The 17,484-nt window shown below is 57.9% G+C and overlaps 6 protein-coding genes across 6 annotated transcripts; all 6 read right to left on the reverse strand.

The window, feature by feature from the left end:
- Window positions 1-938: 938 nt before the first annotated feature.
- Window positions 939-2,105, reverse strand: LMJF_36_5030 (conserved hypothetical protein; the record flags this gene model as incomplete). The annotated part of the gene is made up of 1 exon (XM_001687037.1): window positions 939-2,105. The coding sequence occupies one exon, from the start codon at window positions 2,103-2,105 to the stop codon at window positions 939-941; it is 1,167 nt and encodes a 388-aa protein (XP_001687089.1).
- A 1,826-nt stretch (window positions 2,106-3,931) lies between these two features.
- LMJF_36_5040 (conserved hypothetical protein) lies at window positions 3,932-5,227 on the reverse strand (the record flags this gene model as incomplete). Its single annotated transcript, XM_001687038.1, has 1 exon — window positions 3,932-5,227. The coding sequence occupies one exon, from the start codon at window positions 5,225-5,227 to the stop codon at window positions 3,932-3,934; it is 1,296 nt and encodes a 431-aa protein (XP_001687090.1).
- A 2,192-nt stretch (window positions 5,228-7,419) lies between these two features.
- Window positions 7,420-8,223, reverse strand: LMJF_36_5050 (conserved hypothetical protein; the record flags this gene model as incomplete). The annotated part of the gene is made up of 1 exon (XM_001687039.1): window positions 7,420-8,223. The coding sequence occupies one exon, from the start codon at window positions 8,221-8,223 to the stop codon at window positions 7,420-7,422; it is 804 nt and encodes a 267-aa protein (XP_001687091.1).
- Window positions 8,224-9,581: 1,358 nt separating this feature from the next.
- LMJF_36_5060 (conserved hypothetical protein) lies at window positions 9,582-10,904 on the reverse strand (the record flags this gene model as incomplete). Its single annotated transcript, XM_001687040.1, has 1 exon — window positions 9,582-10,904. One exon carries the CDS (start codon window positions 10,902-10,904, stop codon window positions 9,582-9,584), a length of 1,323 nt encoding a protein of 440 aa, XP_001687092.1.
- A 925-nt stretch (window positions 10,905-11,829) lies between these two features.
- LMJF_36_5070 (conserved hypothetical protein) lies at window positions 11,830-13,041 on the reverse strand (the record flags this gene model as incomplete). The annotated part of the gene is made up of 1 exon (XM_001687041.1): window positions 11,830-13,041. The coding sequence occupies one exon, from the start codon at window positions 13,039-13,041 to the stop codon at window positions 11,830-11,832; it is 1,212 nt and encodes a 403-aa protein (XP_001687093.1).
- Window positions 13,042-14,125: 1,084 nt separating this feature from the next.
- On the reverse strand, window positions 14,126-16,015 carry LMJF_36_5080 (conserved hypothetical protein; the record flags this gene model as incomplete). Its single annotated transcript, XM_001687042.1, has 1 exon — window positions 14,126-16,015. One exon carries the CDS (start codon window positions 16,013-16,015, stop codon window positions 14,126-14,128), a length of 1,890 nt encoding a protein of 629 aa, XP_001687094.1.
- Window positions 16,016-17,484: the final 1,469 nt, after the last annotated feature.

A 17,484-nucleotide genomic window follows, 5' to 3' on the forward strand; every position in this document is an offset into this window, starting at 1 on the left:
AAGGGGGTGGCGTTGTCTTTGTGAGGTACCTAGGACGACGTCGAATACAGGGGCCCCTGTATCATTCACCGAAGATGGGAGGCAGGGAGGGAGGGGGGCAAGAGTCTAAGCAGAAAAGAAGCACAGCGAGCTTTTCTTCTCTCTACTGGCAGTTTGGGAGAGAGTTCGGGGGGAGGGGGGTGGCGGGCGCAGAGAGTTCACGCTCAGGGGTCTGTGAAAGAAACCTTTCAGCAGGAGTCTGCGCTCCCTCGGTGTGTGCCAGGGCAATGCCCGTACCTTGCGCAACTGCTGTGGAGTGAATGGGTGCCGTGAATGTGGAGGTCAGCAGAAGGATGCACACATGACGAAATCGCAGGGAGCGCGAAGAGCGGAGCAGACGCAACCAAGCAAAAGCGAGAGAGATGTGAAAGTCAGGCCATAATCCATTGCATTCGCAGAATCGCCACGGCATTCACGCGTAGTCGCGGCACAGACACACACACACACACATACGCGTGTGAGAGAGGCAGGGAGCCGCTTCTGTCAATTCGAGTCGCGTGGTGGACGGACGCGAAGACTGAAACGGAGCCGAGGAGCGAAAAAAAAAGTGGTGCAGTCCTCTCCGCCTACGCCGCGTCGTCCATCCTCGTCTGGACACCTGCCATGGACGCACGCGTTGCGCCAGCAACACACAGGCGTAGCATACCTCAATGTTTTGCAGCGAAGCATGCCCTCGTGTTAACTGCGGGGCACCCATAACGCCACTACCACGACGTGGATCAAACGACAGCAGGACCTGCAAAGGCAAGAGTGCAGAGGAGGGGGGGGGACAAAGAGATGATGATGAGAAGGTGGGCATGAAAGTACGCGGCCTTTCAGCACAACCACTCTACCGTTCTCCTCATGGATGGAGGGACGGGGATGCATGCCGCACACTCGCGAACAAGACATTCTCTTCACTAAGCGTCTTGGCCAGGCGCCGTTGGTTCAATCGTGTGCGAGAGTACCCCACCCGTGACGCGCCGCATCTGATGTATTTCACTCTGCAATGACGCTGTCCACTGCAGGAGCTCACCGCGGCTGACCATACGCTTTTCGAGGTCACCGAGCCAGTCCTTCACCTCATGAAACGCCCCCTCAAGCGAATCCTGGTTCTGCAGCTGCGCGATAGACGCACTATGTGCCCCCAAAGCCTCCTCTGTCCTATGCTGGGCTGATAACAGCGACCGAATCTGCTCCTCGACGTCCTTTGCGCTCTCTATTTGCTGAGTCCGCGCAGCCTTTGCGTCGGCCCTCAGTCCAGCGACGTCGTCTTGAATCTTGCTTAGCAGCTTCGCTGCCTTCGTGTCTCGCGCTTCCCTGGTCGCGTCGAGGGCGGCGCGTTGAGCCTCTTGCTGCACGGCCACCGCCTCGACGCGTTGACGCACGTCCTGCTGGACGTGCCGCAGCTCCTCTACCTGGATGCTGGCTGTGTGTTGTAGTTCGCGCACATCCGACTGAATCTGCGCAATCGCCTCCTCTATGGCGCACAGACGCCGACCAGTCTCGTACTCACTTTTGTTGATCTGCTGGCGGTAGTCAACAAGAACGTCGTAAACACGATCCTGATGTTGTTGAAGCACCTGGTGAAAGCGTTGCTGCAGCGAAGACGCGAGCGCAGAAACGGTACTCGACGCCGCATAGCCGTCCTCGTCGCTGCTCGGCGCACAGAACGTCGAAGCAGAGGGAGACGCGGCATGCCCTTTAAGGTCCTCCAGCGGCGCCAGCTGGATCTTGCGAAGGACCTTTTCCAGCTCCTTGTAAACAGTCGCTAAATGCTCACAGTGCTCGTGTTTTTCACTGAAGAGGGAAGCAATCTGACGCTCATGACGATATACATCTCGTTGAACACGACGCAGACGCTGCTCGGGAGAGGAGGCGGCTTCTACGTCGCCCTCTTCTTCGCTATCTATGCTGTGAGGCTGCTCAAACGCCGTCTTGAAGTCGCCGATGCTATCACCGCCTCTGCTAGCCCCAACATTGTCGCCACACAACGAGGGAGGTATCCCCTCCGGTCGCAGTGCGTATGGCTTCCCACCTGGAAGTGGACGCCCGCTGGTAGTACGACTATCGTTCAGAGCCGACATGATTGCGAGTCTAACCCGCGGAAAAAAGACACGATTGCAAACTGAGGAGACCGTGGCGTCGGGGACCTTCAGCACACCCACACGCACGCACGCAGACGAACAAACGGTTGAGAGCAATCGAGAATGGGTGAGAAATGTCGAACGAGGGGTGGCGCAGGCGTGTTTAGTGCGATTCTATGACTCTAGTCGTCGCTGCAGTAGACCGCATGTAAGTAGTTCAGCGAGACCAAAGACGCCAGAGCAGCTTAAATCTATCAATGCAGGAGTGCGCAGTACTGGCAGCCCGGCTCTCGTTAGTGCAGTTTCGGTATGCTCGGTAATGACGACCGTCATCCGCAGGACGCGGTTGAAGAACGGTTTGAAGGCCACCACTCCGATTGAGAAACTCCTCTCTTTCTCTATTCCTTCACGATTTTTCACTGCTGCGCAGGGCGCGATAGAAGCTCGAGAAGAAGGGGTGCGGCCACTCCACGTAGCGGTGCTCGTGCCCGGGTGAGAAGCGGGAAGGGAGGCGAGGGGCACGCAAAGGCCGCAAGACGAGAAAGAAAAATGGCCGAAGATGAAAAACAAGTACGGCAGAAAGAGTGAGAAGAGTACGAGAGGCCCATGTGATGAACATAATGCGGAGATAAAGAAGAGGTACAGGCACGAGCGTGCGGCATACCCGTTCTCGCAGAGGAGAAGCTCGATAGAGAGAGAGATGGAGAGCGAGGAAAATAGCAGAGAGTTGCGAGGACCACGAGGACAGCTCAGCGGCTTTCTGGTAGTCCTCTGTGCTACCGGTGTTGTTCACAGAGCCCGCAGCAGAACATTCGAACGCATGACCGGGCGGCGCAAGCCACGCTCAGCACGTTCGGTGGGCAACAAACATGATGCACGAGGTGGAGGTACGTGCATCCTAATCCATCCTTGATGTACCGCCTTACCCCCCCCCCTCTCTCTCTCTCTTTCCCTCAACTCTTCCTGCTTTGATTTCGTTGTCGTTTGTGCAGGATGTGCATTGACGTGGCTCTCTGTCGCTTCCCGCCTCATTCCTCCATCCCTCGCCGCCCCTTCTTCTCAACACACGTGCGGCCACCCCCCGCCCCCCACCCCACCCCACCCTCACCGTGACATGAGAGACGCACCCTGAAGGCAAAATGCGCGCACCGCCAAACACGGAGGGAGGCAAGGGGTAGCGAAAAGGACGAGAGAAGTACCGAGCGAAAGGCTGCAGTGACACAGAGGGAGAGGGGGGCGAGCTCGACGGCGTAGAAAGGCGCGCCTCGGGCAACAGAAAATAGAAGAACTCTGAACAAAAGACGCCAACGAGATCGGAAACTCTGGCAGACGCGTCGACTTCAAGGTTGCGAAAGGGGGAGAGCTAGCTAGCACGCGCATGGGCACCGGTGCACTGCAGGATAGCAAGGCGAGGAGGGCGCGCAACCAAGCGAAAGGCACCCGTGGATACATCTACGAGCTTACCAACTCACAAGCAGAAGAGGACAACACGAACGCTAGCGGGAGGGCAGGGGAGAGGAAGAGAAGAGGCCCAGAGGGACGGGGGGAGGGGGCGGCGGCTAGCAAAGCAAAACAACAACAGCACTAAACACGGAAAAGAAGCATGAGCTGCGTCAACAACCTCACGAGGCGAAAGACGATGTGCGCCTGCACAAGGAAGCGGAGAGAGAGAGAGAGAGACAGAGAGTACGAGTAGAGTCTGCACTCTCGAGTGCGAGTCTGCGCAGACAACGCAGCCGAAGATTCAGTGCTGGCACGCGCAGCAGCTTTTCAGCTCTGCGCTCCATTTCGGTGGTTACTTCGTTTCTTTTGGCTTTGTGCTGCATCTACCAGCGGAAGTCGTTGAAGATGTTCGTGATGTTGGCGTACGAGCCGTTCCACTCGCTCGGCGACGAGTCTGTATTGTGTTCAGCGAACAGTTTCACACCCGGCGCAGGCGGGGCCATGGCGAAGTTCTTGTCATCAGGGCGGTTCGCCGGCGACCACCCTTGTGCGATACGGGTAATCGTGTGGTGAAACGGCTCCCGGCCCTCCTCAAAGTCGCGCACCTTGGCTTTGATGCCTGGGGTGACGTGGTCCTCGTAATGAATCATGAGCGTCTCCAGCTGGCCCATCGCGTTCATGTAATGCACGAACTGGTCGCCGTAGCGGGACATGTTTCGATACGACTCCGCGACGCTCTCGCGATGTAGCAATGATGCGTAGTATGGCCGCTTGTACTCAAACTTGCTGACCTCACCGATCTTGCAAGCCGGTGCGCCGCCCCAGAGTTCGCCGTCGCCGATCTTGGTATCAGCCGTCACCACGCTGCCAGGCATGATGTGCACCATGATGCCCGTTGTCACGCCCTTCATGATCTTGGTGTTGTGGCCAATGCGGTTGAAGGAGCCGATGGAGCAGCCATCGAGGTAGCAGTTCGACTCGATAATCGTGTTTGGCATGATGCGCGTGACGCCATCCATACCGTCCCATTGCTGGTACGGGTTAAGCAGCTCATGACGCTGGTACGCCAGCAGATCCGTCGGCGCATCGCTCATGATGCACGTGTTTTCCAAGATCTGCACGCCTTCAGCGATGTAGACACAGTTCGTGTCCGCCCGAATCGTGACCCCCTCCATAATGCAGGCACCAAGACCGACAACCACCTGTCCAACGAGAGACGCTGTCTGTCCCACGTACTCGGCTGTCGCGTCCACGGAGGCGTGGTAGTTGTTCGGCACCTTCTGGTAAAAGTAGAGCTGCGCGCACACACGATTCATGGAGAAGGGTTCGAGATAGTTCTCATAGAGCACCTGCATCAGCCGCGACCCCTTCGGTACGCGGCCAAAGTCACCGTAGGCGAGCTGATGAAACGTGCCGTCCATTTTGCCCATGATGCCAAACTGCATGAGGGCGAGCGGGTGGCGCGGGTCCTCGGGGTCGAGAAAGGTGCCGGCGCGATCGTTCAGGTTCGCCATAGTGCTACCACCCTGCATCGCGAGCGTCTCGAGCGGGAGCGATTTGACGAAGTTGGCCCAACCCGGTCCCGCGTACTGGCCTTGCTGATAACCCCACAGCACATCCGGATGCACACTGCCGATGGCGTCGCTCGGCATCAGCCGACGGAGAGTGCGACGCAGCATGACGGTGGCAAAGGCGTTGGGAAAGAAGAGTAGAAGCAAGCAAACACACAAGAAAAAAAAGCTGTGTGACGGAAAGCAGCAGTACACGCACACACACACAGGGAGGGAGGGAGGGAGGGCGAGAGAGAGAGAAAGAGAGAGAGACACGCGACTTCAAGCGCAACGATCTTCGGCTCCTTTTCCTGGTCAGTGAATGGTGCCCTAGAGATGTGCCGCCAGGAAATGGCAACCAACGACTATGTGCAAAAAGCAGCAGAAGACACACATGTATAGTCCATCCACCCACCCACACACACACACACACTCGTGTGAGGAATAAAAAAAAAAAAACACTATTCGCGAGAACGAGATCAATAAAAAAAAAACTACGGTGCACTATACAGCCGTCTCCAATGCTTGTGTGGGTGTATGTGCGAGGGAGAGAAGGACGCGCTCCTCCCTCTCAAGCTTCTCGTTTCTCCTTCGAATGTTGCGATATGGATTCGGAGGGAGAACGGCGACAGCGAGGTACGAGGTGGGAGGCGAAAGGCGGGGAGAGGAAGGCTTTGCAGCTAGGATAAAATCTAATACTATATAGAGGCTAGGCAAGACGAGAAGAGGGCGCCACAGCAGGCGAGGAACGGGCACGAAGGGGAAGAGTAAAGGATGCGGGAGGGGGGAGAATGCGGTATCGATGATGGGTGAATAAGGCAGAAGCACTCGAGCTACTCGTGCAGTGTCTCCTGAGAGCTACTTCTCTAGATACACACACGCGCGCACACAATATATCTGCAGTTGATTATGTCGGTGCACTAGAACGAATTCAGTGGATCGGTGGAGTGAGGGAGCGGAATGGGCAGACAAGACAAACAGGGAGAGAGAGAGATGGAGGGCGGGAGAAAGATGCCAGCGAATGCATGGAAGTGTCACGTTCGCTTGGAGGGGAGGAGAGGCATGCAGGGCGGTGCATCTAGGGAGGCGGTCAAGGGTGCGATCACGCCACTATGACAGCCCGAGATGACCGCCGTTCTCGCCTTCGCCGAAACTCATAGAGTCGCCGACCTGGTCCTGTAAGGTGAGCATGAGGTGCACTTGCCATGCTCGTTGTCGATCTCTGATTCCATTTGGGGCACCCCGTTGGTGGGGTGTGCCACCATCTACACACAAGCACTCGCACGCATGCACACGGACACGCGCGATAAGGGCAATCAAGGCTTCAATCTGCCTCGAGCGTTACAGTCACTCCTTTTTGTGTCTCTGTGTATGGGGGGAGGTGAGAGTCCCTTAGTGAGAGCATACGCCTGCTGTGCCTTACACAGGGAAGTGGCAGGCGGAGGGATAGAGAAGGCAAACATGTGAACACGAAACCGAAGCAAGGAGGGGGTTCGCGAAAAGAGGCCGGAGAAGTGGAAGCAGTACAGGTATGTGCATGTGGGGACTGAAGGAGTGACGGGGAGGAGGCATAACGTGTGATAGAGAGAGGAAGACGCAGGCACAGCCAGTGCAGCAACCAATGGAGGAGGGGTACCGACACGAAACGCACGTGGAGGCCTTCCCTCTATCCCAGAAAGGATGAAGGGAAGGTGGAGAGAGCAAAATCGAGTGAGGTCTATAGTACTGGGGAAGGGGGAGTAGGGCATGCTCCGATTCGCCGCCGTGGCACAGGAGCAGCCCTCCATACCGACAGAGACAGACAGAAAGCGGAAGAAGGGGCTCTTTCACCTTCTCGCACGGTGAGTCGAGTGATGCGCACTTGCGTGGTGATGAGAGAGAACCAAAAGACCGGGTGCCACAGATTACGTGCCCCACCGCACCAGCGAAAAAAAGAGGGAAAAGGTCATCAGGAGCGTACACGTAACAGACACAGCAGCACGCGCGCGGGCAAGTGCACGGATGTGTGGCTGTGAGACAGGCGAGTCGGACACGCGCTCCGTCGGCACTGTAAAAGGGGGAGCGCGGTAGTTGTGCAAACGGTAGAGCGAGGCGATAATAGCGCTGTGCGCTCGCCCTTGCCTGTGCAGAGGCTTTCCTGTCCCAGACACGAGCACCGATTGACACCACACAGAGCACAGAGATCGCCTGCTACGATAAGCGCATGCTTGCACTGCAGTCCCGTACTCCACTCCCTGCGCATCGTGTGCCCTTCTTCACCCGTCCGTTTCCCGTGCATGTGTGTGTGTGTGTGTGTGTGTGTGTGTCTTTCGCCCCGCACGCTACATGCTGATCTGCCGCTCCTGCTGCTCCTTCAAATCAGCCTCGATCTCCGCGGCCCTCGTCGCAAGCGCGCGCCGTCGCTCGTCCAGTGAGATCTTTTTTGTCACCATTAGCGACCACAGAAAGCCGTTGTACCGGCGACACAGGTCCCCCACATCCCCCCACGGAGATGCCACGGAGTTGGTCTGGTGGGAGCAGATCAATCCGCTAAACCAGCGATGCTCCACCGTGGTGATGTGCAGGTGACCGTTTGTGTGGGTGCGCTCGAGCTGCAAAGTAAAGGAGGCTGGAAAGACAAAGAGCGGAATGGAGTAGCTCGTGAAGGGAACGGTAAGGTAGATGTCGGTGCGGGTTTTGCCGTGCAAGAAGACAACGTCATCCTGTATCTCGCGGCGAAGCTCTTGCAAATACGGTTCTACGCGGATCGGCAACTTCTCGAGAAGGTAGACGCCATCGCGAAGTTCGCTAATGCCCTGCAGCATCGCCATCGAGTCCTGCAGGATCGCCGTCGGAGAGAGTTGAATTGTGGCAAACATTGGTGAATGCACCGCTAGAATGCTCAGCCACACGTCGAGGCACTCGCGCTCTTCTCGTGAGAGCACAGGGGAGTAGAAGGCGGATCTCCAGAAGTCAAAGTAGTGCGTCCGCTTTCGCAGGGTGACTTTACTATAGTTCCAGTGCTGCTCAAACGCGCGGTCGTGAAGAGCGGCTGAGCAAAGAAAAAAGGAGGAGGACATGGCGAGGTGCACGCCAATAATGGCGCGGCAGACGCGGCCCACGGTAAAGTGAAGTCGTGTACCCATGTTCGTGCGCGTGTGGACGCGTATGCTGGGTAGGAGGGACGGAGCGAGGAGGGGGAAGGGCTGCGTAAGACGCTCTGAGAAGCAAGAGGAATGAATGAGCAGCAGCAGCAGTAGCAAGCAGGCGCGTAGCCTTCGCTCGGTCCCTTTCTCGGTAGAGTTGATCCTCTGCAAACCGCCCACCACTTACGAGAAATGCCGTCGCACTCTCAAACGCCCGGCGTTAACGCGCGAGATTGGGACAGCCGTTTGCTCAGCAAAAGTGTGTGTGTGTGTGTGTGTGTGTGTGTGTGTGTGTGTGTGTAGAGGTGTATAGAAGCGTGTTTCGTACGGTTAGTGTATGCGCCGTGCGGCACTGTCGCGTATGCGCACGTAAAGAGTGGGTGTTTGCCCGAGCGCGGAAGGAGCCAGTGAGAGAGGAGGTCAAGCCACGAGAGGAGGGGCGCCGCGTGCTACAAGAAAAGCCAACACAAAATCAAGAGTGCGTCAGCCGACCGTAGACAATGGTTGTTCGCATACGCGTCGCAGAAAAACGTGGTGTGCGAAGTGCGGACGAGAGAGAGAGAGAGACAGAAAAAGTAAAATGCGTATGTTCGCAGCGGAGCAGTACAAATGAAAATAAAGAGGGAGAGAAAGAGTAGGCGAGCACACAGCCGCACCTCCAGGAAGCACCGGCACTTTTTCGCTTGTCTGTGTGCGAGGGAGGTGTGTGTGTGTGTGTGTGTCAAGGCAAACGGAGAGAGTCGTGCTGCGCGGGCAACACGTGGGGCAAGATGCGGAGGCGCCTACGCCCGTCTGCAGAACGCAACTCCACATGAAAGAAACACACACACACAAAAAGAAAGGTGGTCACAGTACACGAAAGGAGGTGCACCGCCGATCGGTGCAGCGAGGAGGTGCCCGCTGGCCCTCTATAACGCAACGGCGCGCGTTGCGGTGCAGGTGTGTGTGTGTGTTCTTTTTTTTCCCTTATCACGCATTAACCCTCAGCAAAGTGTTGGCAGAGAAGCGCATCGTCTTATGACGCGAAGACGAGCAGTGAGGACAAAAAAGAGGACGCCGCAGCATGGGAAAAGAAAACGATGCAGCTTCTCCCCCTCAAACGCAGTCACGCGCCCTGTCGCTCGACTCCTCTCTTCGTACACGCGCTGAAAAGAGAGCGACCGGCGTCGCTTAAACGAGATATAACGTGCGCGGTACCTCGTACCCCGTGACCATGTACGCATACGTGCAGGCATGTTCTTGTAGGTAGCCGTTTTTTTGTTTTACGGCACTGTCAGCGGGGGAAGAGGGAGGAGGGGGCTCCCAGAGTCGGCAGGTACGGGGCCCCATTCCTGCTTTCATGCCGCCACGTCTTCTGCTCACTTGCGGTGAGCAGCGCGCACCTTCTTTTTCTCGTTGACGTTGTACCTGTGGTAGGACGAGTACGCACGTGGATCGGCCAAGTTCTTCTTCTTCAGCTTCGGCGCTTCTCCAAAGGTGGCGAGGGCGCCGTCGTCATTCTGCATGACCTGATGCGCCTTCACCTTGCTACTTGTCGTGCCGCGGATCACGTGCGCCAGCTGATCTTCGCGGAGGACAAGGTTGCGGTTCGTGCCATGCGTGCCGCCACGCGGCCTTGGCAGATTGTAGATGGTGCCACGCGTGCTGATGCGTTTTCGAAAGTTGATGTAGAGCTTCTTCTCCCCCTGGTCATTCACCACGTAGTTGACGCGCCGCAGAGTGTCACCGGAGCCGCATTCGGGGCAGAACTGACGGGTTGTGTCGACGACGAGGGTGAAGCAGGCTGTGCAACGCATCATCCACAGGCGCAGCTCGCGAATGTGAATGCCATTCGTGCCCACGATCGGGACGCCGAGATGCATGAGTGTGTTTTGCATGGCGTAGTCAGACGTTACACAGGCCATGCCAGCCTCAAACGCACGCCCCGCGCCGCGAGTTCCGCTCTGCACATCTTGGATGTTCTCCGGCGTGATCCACTCTCCCTCGCCATCGTCCTCCTCTGCTGCACCTGCACCGCCCTCGCCATCCGTCTCCTTCGCCTCATCGCTCCAGTCACCCCACCCTGGCATTGCACTCGACGAGGCGCCCTGTGCGTGTGCCGTCTCCGATTTGGCCCTCTCGTCATTTGAGCCATCCTCGCCCATCTCCTCTGTCATCACCTGAACCTTGTCGTCGTTTCTCGGGTTCACTTGCGGCGGGCGCGGCTCGATCGGCTCGCCGAGAAACCCACCGACCTTGCAGCATTCGAGCGCGAGGGCGCAGAGGCGGATGTCGGTGCGGGACATGGCACCAAAGTCACCGGTGCGCTCTGCACAGGCAACCACGGCAGCGACTGCCTCCGGGGTGGGGTCTAGCACCGTCACTTTGTGCGGTAGCCGCTCCATCAACTCGCGCGACGCGCGATCCTTGATCTCGGCAATCACCTGTGGCGTCGTCACCAGCGCGTCGGCGGTGGAGACAAAGTTGTCCATGCCCTTGATGATGGCGTTGGCATCTAAGATGAGAAGACCTTTGGAGAACGACGGGAGCTTCACCTCTGCCGTCTCGTGTTGCGGGTTCTGCAGCTGCCTCTCCGCATCGTTCTGCGATGGGTCGACGGCGAACACGGTGACTCGCGGCTTGGCCGTAAAGTTGGTCGCCTCCTCCGGCTTTATACTCTTCACGAGTGCTGCCCACGACATGGGGCCTTTCTTGCAACGCAAGTGGTGCTCAGGAAAGGGTAATACGCGAAGCGACGTAGTGCGAGCGGATAAGGAAGAAAGGCTGCGCGCTGCACACACACACACACAAACACACACGAGCACATACACGTAAAACGCGAACTCGTAAAGACAACGAATAGAACGCAAAGAGAAGTGTTCCTCTTTCTTCGCTTGCGAGCTGTGTGAGAGAAGCCCACCGTGCCACTCAGCTCAGGAGATGAGTATTCAGCCGAGCAGAAAAGACGGGGCGGACAGCGGGACGAGAGACGGGATGCGGGCGAGAGCACAAAGGTGATAGAGAAAGTGGAAGGTGGGAGGATGGGGTCAGGTCGAGGCAGCGAGCGCGGGCCGCTTCATGCACAAAAGCCGGCCCCAGGAAAGCAGGCTATGAGCTGCAGCACCACTGCCGACTGCGTGAAGCAAACGCAGCCATGTGTCTTTTCCTCGAAACATGCACACACACACACACACACACGCGCGACGTGCCCTCGCCCTACTCGAGAATGTCACTGGTGGCTTTTGGTCTTCCTTCGAAGCCGACATGGCTTCCCTGCTGTCTATCGGTGCTCATGTTTCTTCGAGAGGTTTTTTCCGCCTTTTTTCCCACTGTTGTGCGACCTTACGTGCGTTACCGAGGTGTGAGAAAAGTGCCCTGTAAACAGAACCCTCTATCACTATCTAGATAGAAAGGGCAATGCAGAGGAGTGGGTGGGTGGGTGGGATATCATCCCGACAACTGACCGCGTGTGGCGACAATGGGCAGCCGAAAACGGCAGCTGACAGACGTGCCTGGTGTCGCAGGGCATCTGTTAGCGCGTGGGATGCCGAAACAAAAAAACTTGTCACCTGACCATTTATTTCTCCACGAAACCCCATCGATGAATCGAACACCGCACTACCAGTATCACCGCGCCTCGTCGTGTAACACTGCCGTGGCGTTTTTCTTTCCAACGTCGAACTCGCGGAGACTCAGCACCATGCGGTTTGTCTTCAAGCGACGCTCGAAAGTGAAGAGAAGCGCCAGATCGGTTGCGTTGCAGGGCCGCAGCTTCTCCTGCACGAGCGTGGATGGGAAAACAAAAGGACCGTTCCGTACGAGAGAGATGATGGCACCGCTGCGCTGGAGTCTGCGCGCCATGCGATACGGCAGTAGAGGCGTTCTGACGAGCAGTCGTTCTTCCGTGAGCAGCGGTATCGCGGAGAGCAACTGGTTTGCCACGGTGTCGCGTGACGGCGGCGGTGGTGGGCAGCATACGCACGAGCACGACACACCGATGTCAGTCGAGAGCTGAGGCTGCACTCTTGCTTGCAGCGTCACCTCGACGTCCTTGGCGGCGTGCCGCACCACCTCCAGCGGTGTCCCGCGAGGAAAGCGCACGTCGTACACGCCAAAGTTGCCGAGGCTCTCGTTGTTCCAGTACCGTAGCATGGAGACGTCGTTGCTGGCAATGCCGATGCCCTTCATGCCGTCAAAAAACCCTATTGGCCGGAGCACATTGAGCCCGAGCAGCGGGCTTGGGTCCGCGCCCACGATCGGGGCCATCCGGTGCACAAAACTACGGGGATCGCTCTCCTCCGAGGAGACAGACACGCCAGAGTGCAGATAGATGAAAGTGTAAGTGCGGTGCAACGCGCGCTTTAGCGCCGGCACCCACGTACCCTGAGCAACGCGTGAGGATTCCCGTGCGCACGCGCCTGTCGACGCGCTTGACTGCAGCGCTGGCAGAGAGGAGCAGACCTGGATGTCTAGCTGCTGAAACGTCTCCCAACTAAGCTGGCTCTCGAGGTCACTGGCATTTGATACGACCACTTCATTCACCTTCAGACGGCCGCTCTTCGCCAGCGCCTGCGTCTCCGCAAACGGAATGCCGCAGCGGTGAAAGAGCCAGTGGTACAGGGAGGGGGCATGGGCAACGGTGTTGAGCTGTGCGTTGATGAAGCCGCGCCGGTTACGCAGCAGCGCAGTCTCCGTCAGCTCCTTCTTGTGCAGTACACCGACGCGGAAGACGCGACCCTTTGTCTGCTTCGCCACGTATTGTTTCTTCGCGATCGGGTACTGACGCACACTCGCCAGCCGCGTGAGCCCCCTGTTCAGTTTCTCAAGGTTGAAACTCATCTCCCTTTATTGGTGAATTTGTGTGCTGTTCTTGTGTGCGCCTGTGTCGAGAGCGAGACGAGCGGAGTGAGAAAACGAAAGAGGGGAGGGAGCCGATAGAGCACGACGTACGGGGGCCGTTGCGTCGTCATGAGCCAATCCACAACAGCACTTGCTGTCCGCCTCCACCGAATACTCACACACGCACACACCGAGCAAGACAGACAGAAAGGAAGTTGTATAGGAGTGGGTCGCAGGTTGCGTCCGCCAGCGCACCTCTTTTCACGCGCACACGGGGCAAGCGTACACCAGACACGCATGCACACATACGCGCATAACACAACGCGAAAGGCGTGCGTCGATTTGTTTCGCGCACAAAGACGCACACATATCGAGGATGTGCGGCGCGTGCCGGCGTAGAGAAGGGGAAACAGTCCAGAAGTGAGGCGAAATGATGAAAAAAAAGGAATGTAGGGGGAGAGGAGGAGCAAAAAAAAGCATGATACGAAGGAAGCGAGCGGAGGAAATGGAGGCAGGGGAAGGGTGCACGTCGCTCTGCTGCTGCGCGAGCAGAATACGCGGCGGAGCCTCCATCGAATAGACTACATCATGGGACGTCGGCGTGAGTTCATGGGTGCGAGAATGTGGTGACGCAGTCCTTCACTGGGCGCGTGCCAGGGCAGCATCGCTCTCCTTGCAGCCAATCATCTACGAGCACCCACGACAACACCGAGGCCAATGCTACCAGACAGATGCATTCCTTGGTGCTGGGGTTATTTGTATTACGTTGGTTCATAGCCTCTATAGACTCTCGTACACGCCTACACCCAACCCGAATGAGTGGGGGCAGCAAAGCGAGCGCTTCGATCCGTTAGTTTTATTGTTCCTTCTCGGTTTTCACGCGTCTGCGCATCCGAGTTAAACCCAGAGAAGCAACGAGGGAGACCTGCGCTGTACTCGACACACAGCCATCGAGAAGCAGAGACGGAAATGCATGCGCTCGACCCGCGCACTGCCTATCCCACCCCCCCACACACACACACGCACACGCGTTTAAGTGCGGGTGCGAAAGGGCGAAAACACCGCGGCGCACATGCGCACCACATCACCGCAATCCCTCTCCTTCTCGTTCGTCACCCTCTGTCTTGTGCTTGCTTGCCTCTGCCTGCAGCTGCTTTGCGATGGCGGCCTGCTTTACCTTGTTGCGCTCGTCGTTCACGAAGCGCAGTGCCCGGCGCGGTAGCGCCACCGTATCCGCAAGGTGACGCTGCGTCTGCACAAGACGGTCCGCCACCAGCCGTTTCACATCAGCGTCGATGTCGTCGACAGACGCGGCCACAGCAATGGCAGAGAGCACATCCATGCTTGATGGCGAGAAGCACAGACTGCCCCCGGCCTCCCACAGTTGATCAACCACCTCGCGCAGTGCGGCCGTGTCACCGGCTGTCAGAGACTTGAGGCTGATCACCGTCTTGATCTGGTTCGCCTGCTCCGCAATGTCCTTCTCCACCTGCTGCTCCAGCAGCGTCGCGAATCGCTCGTCCGCAGATGCCAGCAAGCCTTTCCCCTTGCACCACTCCAGTACCTTGCAAAACTTGGAGAGGGGTTGATGCGTGACGCTCGGCGGGTGCTGCTCCAGCACCGTCTCCAACGCATGAAAGGCCACAGAGATAGCCGCCTGAAAGCCCTCGATCTCGTCGTCAGTAAGAGGGACGCGGCGTTGAGTGACGACGGGGGCTGCACGGTCCACTGCGGTGGCAGAAGTGCCTGAGAAAGCGGCTTCGGCTGCTGTCCGTGGCAGCTCCTCCTCGTCGTCCCCGCCGAACACCTGCTCACTCCTCCGCACTGTCGCCTCTTCGGCTGGTTTCTCCACGAGGTTATCCGAGGCGCCGTCTGCCGCAGCCCTTGACGGCGGTGCAAACGTCGGTTCTACAAGCCGGCGCGCCTTCGACAGCAGCTTGCTGATTAGCTGGCACTTGGCTGCGTAGTCAAACTTCTCCGCGGAGGTCGTGGGGATCACGCTGCCCTTCTCAACGTCGTCCCGCGCGTCGGTGATCAAGGCTGTCAGTTTGTTGGCGCACACCTGAATATCTGCGACAGACCTCGACATCTCGATCAGCCGCTGCAGACGACCGACAACGTCAAGGGAGGCTAGTTTCTTTAGAAGCTCGCGGGGTGAGAGAAGCGATCCCGCCTCTGCGTCCAGAGGCGGTGCCACCGGTGCCGGCGGCTGCGGTGACGGTGCCACGCCCTCCGCCTCGCCCTCTGCAGGGATGGCGGCATCTGTCTCCGCCGCCTTTACGGGCAGTGTGCGAACGCCCTCACCCCACGCCGACTTGCGCACACCCTCTTGCTCGCAGCGGATCAGAAACTCATGCGCTGGCGGGATCATGGGGGTTTTGCCAAGCGCGTACAAGGCAAAGAGGCGCTCGAGAGTCGTAAAAACCTCGTCCTTGTACTGCGACATGAGCTCCTCGTAGACTGCTTTGGGCCGCTGGCTTACGGCTTGCAGGAAAGCGTTGACGGACTTGACTTCACTGAACTTCTTGCTTGAGTGGTAATCGCGGATGTACTCGGCGATCGTTTCCGCGTCACCCAGCGTGGAGCGCAAGAGGGCAAAGTTGGAGTTGGGCTTCTTATCTTTCTTCTCGCGCTTCACCGCCCGTTCCCCATCAAGCGGTGTGTGAGAGCCGTGCTTCCCCGAGAGAGAGCGGTGGCGCATGAACTTCTTTGGCGCGAAGTCGCGATCTTCAGGCTGCCCCTTGCCTCGGCCTCGGCCTCGTCCGCGAGTGTCGCCGTGACCCCGAGCATTGCCCCGATCTCGGCCACGCCCTTGGAAGGCGTTCCGACCGCCGTGCGAATACCCGCGACCGCGACCGCGGTGATCATTAGTGCCGCGACCACTTCGAAACATACTGCGCCCGCCGCGGCCGGTCCCTCTGGACGAGGGAGCATTCTCTGCTGGGGAGCTGGCAGATGACACGGGGGCCTCCATGAGGTTCCTTCTTGGTAGCAGACGTAGCAGTTGGGAAGCGCAGGGATGGTTCCCACCGTTCGCGACACGAACGCGACAATGACGCAAAGTTCGCGGTGCAAGCACAGCTAATCGTAAAGCAAGTGGCCGCGCCAGTCAGGCAGCCCACCCGTGCAGATGCGCGTTAGAACGGAGACGAAGAGGGGGGAAAGTGAGGGGCGAACACATGCCTAGAAACGCGCAGAAGTTACCCATACGAATCCACGCACGTTTCTCGTGTTGTCGTCTGCGAATTTCCGGCCCCAAACGGGGAGCTACAAGAGTGGTGGACAGCTCTCTCGACAATCGCCATCACAACCCCCCCCCTCGCACAGCGCTTACACGGTGCTCTCGTGGCGGTGCTTCTTCTTTCTCGAAGGCGCCACACACACACACACACATGTGCGAGACTGCGCGCCGAGAGTTGTGCGCTGCGCAATACAAGCACGCTCACTGGTGACTCGGCCTGGCTGTTTCCTGTGATGTTTAGCGTCGCTATTTTTCTTTGAACATTCCTTGAAGGCGTGATTCGCTGATAAGCGCCACCGCTTAGACTCACGTGCAGAGATGACGCAGCTCCTCCGCACACAGGAGACACGCTGCTGCTTGGTCACCGAGAGAGGGATCTTGAGCTACGACACGCAAAAAACAGGCACCAGTAGAAAGATAGCTTCTTCCCAACACCGACACGAAGAAAAAACAAGCACACATCACACACCACCGACGTATGAGCAGTACATACTCGAAAAGATAAGAGGGAAGGGACATACACGCATCTACACGTGCCCCGATATCAGACAACTGCGGGCCCTCATTTTGTCGTCGAGGACGCAAAGAGAGCGAGTACAGGACGCCTCTATGAGGTAGCTGCTCATGCTCATTTTGTTTGTTCAAGGAAGCCCGACCGGAGCAAAAGACAAGAGCCCCCACCCACCGTACCTCACCAAGAAGCAAAACATCCACAAACAAAACGACAAAGTAAGAAGGTCAGAGTGCCCAGCAGGAGATTCAGCATGGATCTACGCGTCTGCCCGAGGCTCTTCTCTGCCCGCGCGTAAGCTCGCGTGCCGCGTGCACCTGCCGCACACAAAACCACGCAAAAGCAACGCCACCCATCACCGCTGCGCCTCAACTCAAAGACAAGGGGGGCTGCAAGCCTGGGACATGGTGGCGAGAGAGGGCTTCTGCCGCCACACAAAGAGGAGGGATGTCAGCATTAAGGGGATACCCTCCCAATTGGCGAGGAAACAAGCGCAACGCACAACCGATGCGCCTCTGCAACGCAGTAGTCGACCTGTCGCCCACCTCCCAAGCGTTGTGTTGTGGAAAGAGGAAGAGTTTGAGGGAGGGCCATGCGTTTTGGTGTTCAGCAGCTGCCGACGCGTGGAGCGGGCAGCACGTCGGTACAGACGTCGTTGCCATGGCACACTTTGTATGTTGGCGTGTGTGCG

This window comes from Leishmania major, chromosome 36 (assembly GCF_000002725.2).
Source record: "Leishmania major strain Friedlin complete genome, chromosome 36".
Classification (NCBI taxonomy): domain Eukaryota; phylum Euglenozoa; class Kinetoplastea; order Trypanosomatida; family Trypanosomatidae; genus Leishmania; species Leishmania major.